Source organism: Rhipicephalus microplus, chromosome 1 (assembly GCF_043290135.1).
Source record: "Rhipicephalus microplus isolate Deutch F79 chromosome 1, USDA_Rmic, whole genome shotgun sequence".
Taxonomy (NCBI): Eukaryota; Metazoa; Arthropoda; class Arachnida; order Ixodida; family Ixodidae; genus Rhipicephalus; species Rhipicephalus microplus.
The window spans coordinates 216,413,884-216,424,284 of record NC_134700.1 but is presented as its reverse complement, the minus strand read 5'-3'; the positions used below and the strand labels follow the sequence as shown (position 1 = coordinate 216,424,284).

The 10,401-nt window shown below is 49.7% G+C and overlaps 1 protein-coding gene across 1 annotated transcript; it reads left to right on the top strand.

Moving 5' to 3' along the window:
* Nucleotides 1-1,117: 1,117 nt before the first annotated feature.
* On the top strand, nt 1,118-9,115 carry LOC142807667 (uncharacterized). Its single transcript, XM_075891366.1, has 2 exons — nt 1,118-1,894; nt 7,335-9,115. Exons 1-2 carry the CDS (start codon nt 1,886-1,888, stop codon nt 8,718-8,720), a joined length of 1,395 nt encoding a protein of 464 aa, XP_075747481.1. The 5' UTR covers nt 1,118-1,885; the 3' UTR covers nt 8,721-9,115.
* The last annotated feature ends 1,286 nt before the right edge of the window (nt 9,116-10,401 follow it).

Below are 10,401 nucleotides of genomic sequence, written 5' to 3'. Positions count from 1 at the left end.
CAGCTGTTGGAGATTCGAGGCTCAGTGACTGCGTTCGTATATTCTCCATAGTCGTTTAGACGTGCGCTGACATTCCCGCGTCGTAGCTATCCAAGTTAGCCCATCAGTGTGTCCTGAACTAAACTTTTTACGTTCGATAACCGTACGCTACAAGGCACCTCAGTGTACGTATTGTCTGCGGTTGATAAATTATCAATTGGTCAATGTGTCCAGGCGCGGTTGCGTGCGTGCGTGTATATTGACTGCGGTTGATAAATTTTCAATTGGTCAATGTGTCCGGACGCGGTTGCGTGCGTGCGTGCATATTGTCTGCGGTTGATAAATTATCAATTGGTCAATGTGTCCGGACGCGGTTCCGTGCGTGCGTGTATCTGTCTCCATCTCTAATAATTAATGTATTTATTTATATCTTTATTCATTGTTTTATAGTCGTTACATACACGTGTGCAAAAAGAGCATAACGCAAGGCCCAGTGACTCATCCGGACCGCGACTCGATCCGGTTGAGCTATCTACAGTTAATTACCTTTCACTTCGGCCATGCCACAGGGTCTTGACTACATTCAGAGCTTAGTCTATCGCTGCAGGGCCAGCCAGCATCGCGGCACACCCATTTAACCTTTTTGCCGACTGTCTCCGAAATTGCCTTAAAGCAACGACTGCTTTACGGGAGCAAATAAAATGCGTTTCAACTTCATAGAAAAAAAAAGGTCGTATCACTTAATACAGCGTTTCACTCTCGAACCTGTGAAGACAGGAAGAAGACAGATTGCAAAGGGAAAGGGTCGAACAGTTGGCGGCCGGAAACGCCCCTTAAGTATGCACGCCCCGGTTGTGACGACTATGGCTCCTCTGCGCATAACTGCCGCGCAAGGTCGTCGCCTAAATGTACGAAAGTGCCGCGGGCACCTCAGTGGGTGCGATATACGAGCCGTGCACCGGGAAAATGTGTGTCGCCGCGCGGCGCGGCGCGAGGAAGGGGCAGCGGCGGCCTGGGCAAGCGCGTGGTCTTCGTGGCGGTGGTTATAAAAGCCGAGGAGTGGCCGCCGCGTGTTCCGATTCCGCTGGCCGGGCTCGTTAGGAACCAGCGCGGCTCCACCCGGCGTCGTCGCACTCTCTCGCCGCCGCTAGGGAACTTCTCGGCAACAGCGCGATCTCGGCTGCTCGTGCAAAGGCGCCGATCGCGCGTGAGCGTGCTCTGCCGCTCGCATGCAACAGCAGCGCCGGCGTGGCCAACGTCCTTGGCGCGACCTTCTGCGCTGAGAAAGAACTGACGTGCGCTTCGATCGAAAAAAAGAGGGACCCTGAGATGATAAGGAATGACGGGTCGCCGTCAGGGACGTTGTTGGTTCTGTAGCCTTTGTTTGTTTGTTTTTTCGACGGAGCTCGCCAAAAACAGTTTTGAATAATCAGCAGGGCCGCTTGAGAAAGGGCCGAAACCGAAAGTATGCCCACGCGTACAAACCAACGTGTGTGCCCACGCACACTGCGGTGGGTTTTTTCGAATGGACAACTCAGCGCCGTTCTGGCCGGGAATGCCGGGACAAAAGGCCGGCTGGCGATGGGACGGTGTGGGAAAAAAAACGTGGCGACGGTGACTACGCAACGCGAGAGGCGGCTGGAGATGACCATGTGCAGCGGTGCGCTCGGCGTAGTGGTCGGCATTCTGTGAACAAAGAAGCAGGTCGTCTCTGCAGCAGAGCAACGCCGGGGCGGTTCCTTCACCCGCGGGCGGCCGGCTGGCCCCGATCGGCGCTTATACTTAAATACCGGTGGGCAGCCCAAGGGAAGTCTCAGTACGCGAGAGCGCCTTGTACCGGAAGCCCCATACGTCCGCCGCTGCTGCTGCTGCCGTCGCTGCTCTCACCACCGCCACCCCGGGCGCCATGATAGCTGTGAGTCCCGCACCTCGCCAATGTGTGTCCTAGTCGCTGCTCTGTGGAATTGCGTCACTCCGTTCCACTGGCGGAACAGTTCTTAGTGCCTTGGGCTTTGTTTTCGGCGCTTGTTTTGGCTGCTTTGTTTCGCACTCCTGCGTCATCGGCAACATACGGAATCGTTCCACGTGACTCAATACAAACATATGTCAGGTGGAAGCTTTGATTTATTATTGCTTTCTTTCCCGTTCTCGCGCGCCACGGTGCACTTCGGTTGATTAGCTGATACGCGAATATCTAGAAATCGCCGACGGTTTGTTAATACGGGGCAGCAAATGAGGTGAAGGCTGATTGTGACAGGCATGTGGAAGGAGGCCCACTTGTTCTAATTTACTTACCGTTTGTACTTTTCCGACACATAGGAAACCGGATTCCGATGTTTTCCTGTGCATTTCTAGCACTCAGCACACCTGCTTTTCCCCACTTAGCTACACACGCCAACTTTTTGTACGCGTTTCACGGCACGCAAAATCGTATCTGTTGTAAGCGTGACGTTATAGAAAAGGCACTTGCGCATGGTGAAAAAGCCTGTGCATGGTGAAGATTAAATTATTTCGATAACGCAGATATAATGAAAATAAGGTGTATTCGGCCAATGTATCGGCAGAATGTTTAATTTTTAAAAGCAATGTGAAGTGACAACGCGGAGTGAAGGCCAATTCTCTTTGAGTTAAGATGATGTCCGAATTGAGTTGTAGAGCTACTGCGGCAACATCGACGATTATAAGCGTTCCTGCACTTTCATTAACACCCTCCGTTTGACCTTCACTTATTCTTTGCTTTTAAACTGATGCTTTGCCTTCGGTTATCGGTGATAATATTTGGTGGGGCTTTGCGTCCCAACGACCACGATATTATTATGAGGGACGCTATAGTGGAGGGCTCCGGAAGTTTTGACCACCTAGAGTATACACTTAACGGGGACCTAAATCGACACTCACGGGACTCTGGCATTTCACCTCCGTCGGTATGCGGTTGGCATTCGATCCCGCGACCTTCGGGCCAGCATTTGAGAACGCCCTTCGTTTATCGGAAGGCGTTCCTTGGCGTACGCTGCCGCGTCCCTGATGTCGCGAGACAAGACACGTACAATACTTCTCGGCCGCGGGCGGGCGGTGATCGGCATATCAGCCATCCTACCCCTAATTATTTGGTGGGGTAATATAGTTGCGCGGAAGGTCGGTTTTTGTCGCAAAACATAACTCTAGCTTTTATTTGTTTTATTCAAACACCTGTTAATTGCAGTAATTAAACATTAGCGCTATACTAAGTTGCGTGATACTTCGGCTGTAGTAACAGAAACATAGTTATTGATTTTATTGTTTGTTCAAAGAGCTGTTAAATATGGTAATGATCTTTCTAATGATTGATTGATTTGTGGGGTTTAACGTCCCAAAACCACCATATGATTATGAGAGACGCCGTAGTGGAGGGCTCCGGAAATTTTGACCACCTGGGGTTCTTTAACGTGCGCCCAAATCTTTCTAATGAACCACTGTATCAACTTTTGTTACTTTTTCTCCATTGTAGTATTTTCAAACGAAAGGTCAATATTTATCACCTCTTTCAAGTACAAGGTTTGCTTACGTCTTGAGAAGTTCCCTTCAACAGCTCTATAATTGAATACTGTAAGAATGTCTAAGTATTCAGTTTAAAGCCTTTGTGAGAAGCTCCTAATTAAGAAAAACCAGTGAAATTACGCAAACCCTGTAAAATTGAGATTTTGAAGAGAAATATTGGCCTACTCAATATGGCTACGCATGTTACTACCTCTCAATGGCATTTGGGATACACGTTCACGGAACATAGAAAATAAATATATAGAAAGGCACAAGCAAGAAGGTTATCCAGACAAGCATAAAGTTGGCTACCCCACGCTGGGTGATTGGGTAAGAAGAGTAGAAGGATTAGAGATAGAAGGAGGAAAGAGTGGAAAGAGAAGAGAGGAGCAGTGAATTACATGTGCGAGACACTTTAGGTAAGCCGAGTCAACCAGTGTTCATTGGACACTGTCAATATCACGCGGTTTGGTATCATCTGGGACGTTAAATTATCAATCAGTTGCAAATTGATCGAATTTTGATATTTGTTATTGCTTGAAGCGTGCTTCCACAGACTGTTGTAACTCATGATTATGTAACTATACACTTATCATTTGTCAGTGGGTGAAAGACTTTTCAACATGGTTTTCTTTGCCGAAACAATTCTCAATAAAGACATCAGCCTGGACATGACAAACGTTATGGTCATCAAAGCCGCATGCACTGTTGCCGTAAGCGTCGTCACCTGTAGGGAAAAGCAGCAGCTTCATATGCTGAGTTGCAGTTTTTTCTTGTTCTTGCTTTTTTTCTACGCTTCTAGGAAGTGCTTCCATTTCAGGAGTGAACTGTATGCTTGCGCGCCTTCCCGTGCTGCTTAGCTAAACAAGTTGCGCTTTAAAGACAGCATGCGGTTTTCCACAGCGACTTTATGGTATATTCAAAATAAACAAAATGTCGAATTAACCGAGAAAGAATCTACGAACCTTGACCCATCTCGTATAAATTGTATGTTGCTTTAAAATGTCGTACTCCTTAAATACGTTACGTACATAGCAGTTCTATTTCACAAAATTTTGGGATGTGCTTTCGTGATGAAATTACGAGAAAAAAAGTTGTTAGCTGAATTCTCGGCCCTATCTTTCAATGATCAAGTTTTTAACACTTCGTAAAATGCATAAATGCTACAAATAAAATGTGTCTTCTTGCCCCGCCGCGGTGGTCTAGTGACTAAGGTACTTGGCTGCTGACGCGCAGGTCGCGGGATCGAATGCCGGATGCGCCTGCTGCATTTCTAATGGAGGCGAAAATGTTGTGGGCCCGTGTGCTCAGATTTGGGTGCACGTTAAAGAACCCCAGGTGGCCGAAATTTCCGGAGGAGCCCTCCTCTACGGCGTCTCTCATATTCATATGGTACTTTTGGGATGTTAAACCCCACACATCAATCAATCAATCAATCAATCAAAATGTATCTTTTTATTGAGCAAAAAAAAAGCCTTCCAATCCCTTTCACATCCATGCACCATGAGAGCTAGACCGGCCTACATGAAACAACAAACGCCGTATTGCCGTCCGGCGTTTAGAGACAGCGATAAGGATTTGCAGGCAACTTAGTCACAAAACTGAGATTAAATTATAATGATCTTGTTATCATAACAGCCGTCACGTCGACCGTTAGCTGACATTTTCCAATAGTAGCGTACAGGAGTCAACATTTAGCCGACGATAGACCGCATTATCCTGCACTGGTTGTACATATACGAGTAAATATTGCCGTTGTGTTCGGTCAGCAAAAGCGTGGAGATTACCGCAAACCGGGTGATGGGACAGCACACGAAGCGGTAGTAATATTTCACGATGATAGCTTGATGGGCCTGTTGGTAAAGCAGCTGAAAAGGGGCTACAGCACACACATTACGGGTACGGGGTGCAGTAAAACGGGACACAGCGCTGAACTACGACTGCTACTACTAGAACTAATTAGAGGGTGCTGCATACAATGAGCACGGCCGCTCAATCTCCCCCTAAAGGGGGAGATCGAGCGGCCGTGCAACGGGTCTGCAGGATACTGACGCACAGTTTTTTTTTTTTTGTTATGTGTGGCCCCCTCAAATTTGTATGCGTAATACAATGAGGCTCAAAAGCTAAATCGGCATCAAGTAATTTCATTTTTTTATTTTAATAATGACTGATCAGGGGCATGCTGGGGAGATTAAATAGTAGAGAAGGAAAGACAGGGTTGTTGACCAGTTCCGAACAATTGGTTTGCCACCCTACACATGGGAGCGCAACACAAAAATTGAAGGATGGAGAGAAAAGAGAGAATGACAGCACATGACACCACACACGCGCGCAGCCAGTCACACTCTACCACCGTGGCGTGGTGCACGACATCGCTGGCACAGTCACTTCTAATCTTGCATTTGTATAAGCTTAACCAGCCAATGTTTGTGTTTGTATTTTGTTGGTGTTTAGCCCCGCATACCTGTTATGAGCTGGTTCCACCCTGTGTGTCTGCTGCTCCCTATAGTGAAGTATCAGTTGCAGTTCAGCGCTGTGTCCTGTTTCACTTCACTATGTTCCCGTCTGCGTGTGCTGTAGCCCTTTTTGGATGGTCGTATAACTCTTGCGCTGCAATTGTTCATAAGAGAAAACCTCAGCCGATCGTATTACGGGACATAATATTACCGAAGGCTGCTGGGCTATGGCAATAAAGCTTCGTTATTCGCGTCCCAGGGCCTCTATTGATTAAATTATAGAATTGAGTTGTAATTGTTTTAAGAAAAACAAAAATGTTTGCCGATTCCGATGCTGGCTGCATCATTATCAAAGTCGGCTGACCAATGGTCAAGACTTTTTACGAATGCAAAAGCCCTGTGTTCTCGGCTCCCGGTATTCTGTCCCCAATCTCGAAGGAAGACGCGTGATTTAAAAATATTGAAAAAGGAACGGCAGCTGCGCCATTAAGGCTGTCCCTTTCCGAAAATTTTCAGGGTCACGTCAACGAGCTGTTTCAATGCAGTGCGCGAGAGTCCTATAAAGGGCGGGCGTTAATGATCCGAAATGTGCTATGAATATATCTGCCTTGATATTTATTTTATCGACTACGGTCATCAACTTCGACTGCAAAATTTTGTAGAAAAGCTAACAAACGATTGAAACAGCGTTGTTTTGCGGTAAGAAAGAACGAACTGCATTAGGTTTCAAATTGAATCCACTACTGTTTATTTCAGTTGCAAGAAATAGCACGAAAACAAATACAGCTCAAACTATGACGTAAATGCTGTGGCACGCTGCCTCGTACACATATCATACTAGAGAATAGAATACCAATAATGGGGAAACTTTTCATCTTTCCGCAAAATTTCATCAACGCTTTTATACTCACATAGTTTTATTCTACCCAGCCTGCGGAAATACCTCCACTTCATTCTACTTTTTTTGTAACTGATATAGACAGCTCACTGAATCAATATATTGGTTGCAAAAGACCAAAGGCGAAGCACAATCTCATTCCCAATAGAAAATTCAAAAATTAATATTGATGGAATTCCGATTCCAGAAAGAGTGCATGGGAACGCCTGACTTGAGGGCTTGAGACTAATCTTACCATCTGGAAGATTCGAACCTGTGCTGTACATGAGTGTTCTAGCTTTATATTACTCAATGAAATACGGTCACCATGGTCAAGAATGGAAATCACAAGACCATGTGGCCAAGCCACATCTACTGCGCCCGGATTCAATCTTGATCAAGGTGTAGGCGATCTTTAGATTCTGTTAGCATTGCTGCGCATTGAGTTCACAACTGCATCACGACATTTCCCCACTTGACATGTAGCTCCTCTTTCGATGTTACAGTTTCTGAGCGTCCTCCTCGTTGCGTCTCTCGGACCCCACGTTCGAGCCGGAGATGCTTCTCAGAGCAGTTCCAGTGGCTCTTCCGGATCCGGCACGCCCGTCTACAAATTGGCCCAAGGAATCGGGTCCGGACAAAATCAAGGACAACCAGTCAAGGTACCTGCTTCAGTCTTCGCCTCCAGCCATGGAGCAGCTACAGCACAAAGGGGTGGCCAGGGGCCAGCTGGCTACCCTGGCACCGGGGCCCATGGCGCACCCGGTGTGCACTTCGGCGCCGGTGGCCATCCCGCCGGTGGTGGTGCTGGTTATGGCCTCGTTCAAGGCTATGGCCCTGCCGCTGCCGGAGGTCTAGGAGCAGGAGCAGGTGGCTACCCTAGAGCTTTCCTTCCTCAAGCGCACGCTGGCGGCGCAGGTGGTGGCCAGCAACAGCTGGTAGCCATCGGAGGACCTTCCTACGGCGCTGGAGCGCCCGGCTATGGCGCTGGAGCGCCCGGCTATGGCGCTGGAGCGCCCGGCTATGGCGCCGGAGCACAACTCTACGGTGGAGGAGCACCGGGATACGGCACCGGAGCACAACTCTACAGTGGCGGAGCACAGGGCTATGGTGCCGGAGCCCCTGTGGCAGTCTACCCGGCGGGACACACAGGTCAAGGAGCGGCGCTCGGTTCAGCAGGCCTGGCGGGTTACGCTGGAGGACACGGAGGCGCAGCGGGTGTACAAGTGGCTGGACCTCAGGCGTACGGACTGATTATTCAGGGGGGCTACGGTGGTGGTGGACACGTGGCATCTCCCGGTGCAGCCTTTGGTAGCGTGGCAGCTGCTCCAGGAGGTCACGCTGCCGCTGGTCCAGCTGGACCCGCCGTCTATGCGCTTCCCCAGTCCGCCGCTGGGGGTCACGCACATGGAGGTGCGCTTCCAGCTGGAGCATACCATGCCGGTGGTGAAGGCGCGTACCTGGGCGCGGCCGGAGGTCATGCTGGTGGGCTACCCGCCGGTCTCGGAGCTCGCGATGGGCCCGTTGTCCAGTTTGCCGGTGGACCGATCGGCCAATACCCTCTCGGCCAAGGTGCTGGCCAAGCCGGTGTTCCCCTGCATGCCCTCGGCTACGGTGGCGGCCATGGTGGTGGCTACGGTGGTCAAGTGGCCGGTTTTGCGGGGCCATCGCTGGTCGCTGGTCCAGGAGGAGCACCTGGTCAAGGGTATGGTGGTCCTGTAGCCGTAGCTCCCGGATATCAAGGACACCCCGGTCAAGCTGCCGGCGGTCTTCCACACCATCTAGCCGGAAGCGCTGGTGGAGCAGGTGCCCAACACAGCGGACAGGCCACTGGACAGGCCGGTTTCGGAGTCACGTACGGAGGCAAAGGGAAACAGAAGTCATCGAGATGAACAGACATTGATCGTTTAGCCTCGTTTTGAAGGAAGCATTGTGCGGGAAGCGCAAGACGGAGGGAGCCAGAAATAGTATGTAGTATAAACATATGTATAGTATGCCAGTTCCAACTTTTTCAAATGTCACTTGCGCGGTTGAGTACCAGTGAGAGTTTCCATTTTCCTTCTCAAGCTTTAGTTCTGTAGTTCTATTCTCACTGTTCAATTTTTTGTTTGATAGGCAGCTTACTGCAATATAATGAAACTCCAGTATAGCCTGTACAGTGAAAGAAAAATTGTATATTCTTGTCAACAGAATTTGTCAATAGAGTGTCCTGTGCATGGTCGCCTCCATCTCGTTCGGTGCCACCATCAGTCTGGTGGCCTCCATTAAACACATTACTGAGACCCAACTGACAGTTGTTGTTTCTTTCTCGCTCTTTTCTGTCTCGCTTGACATTAGCGAGAACATGGCAAGCACGAAGTGTGCGAGCGTGTGTTACTCAAACAATCGGCTCACACGAGAACGCGCGGGCCCCGCCATCATCAATAAACGGAAATTGCGCGCTGGCGCAGGCACGCGCGAGGCATGAGCCTCAGCGGCCTGTCGTTCCGTCCATGCATACGGCCCCGTCATCCGGAGCGAGTAAACGAGCGGTTTCGGAAAGGAAGAGAGAACGTGCGAGAAAGAGAGCCTTCGGATCACTCAATAACGTCATGTGTGCACAAAACACGCGATCCTAATGCGCCGGCGAGTTTACCACCAAGGCGCGCTTGCGTATCGACGAAGCCAACAAAACGGGCGAACAAACTGGGACGGCAATCGTGCATGCCAGCTTCCATTGTCCCCGGTTTTGAACTTGAAGCCAAACAACGGACGGCTTCGGCTCGATGCACGCGCCCTTCCGGCCAAGTGGGACGCACGATCGGTTGCGGGGCGTCGTGAAAGGAACGCATTGAACTTTTCTCCCCCCGACAAATCGTTGTCGAACTCTCACGTACTCCTTTTCATCCGGTGGCCCCAAAGGTTGCGGTGATGGTGCACGGGCACCAACAGCCCGAGGCATCTGCGGGGCTTTCCCTTCAGCCTTGCAGCGTCCGGCACGATGGCTCGCACGTATCCGCAGACATTGCGGCCTGGGATGAAAGGAAAAAAAAAAAGGCTAGGAAAGAAGGAGAAAACGGTGCTCCGCGTGTAACGACTTCGCGATAATGTTTGTCGACAGCGCCGAAGCTATAGCGAGAACGCGCGTCAGCGCCTTCGGGCGGTGGAAGGCGGTCAACACGACGAGGCGCATTCGCAGAAGTTGCGTGGACGCATTTCTTTCCATGCGACTGCGAGTGACCGGCAAGCGGAAGCGACGATGCAGCGGCGTTTTCATTAACATGTTTTCCTAATGATCCAAGTTCTTCGTGAGTGACCGGTGCCTCTGCCACTCCTATACGAATAAAAAAAAGAGAAACCACACTATATCACAGGTTCATGGCAGACCATGTATGTCTTCCTCTGTTATAACTCGAACTTGCCGCAAGGTATCAAATGTTTTATACAAGTTTACTTCACAGCGCCAACAACACACACAGTCTGCTTTTAACGCAAACGAGTCTGAGTGGATTGACTGCGATATAACTCCACGACTTCGTGTAAAATTCGCTTTATGCAAATAAGCGGGGATTCGTGTCAATGAGCCGCGATCTT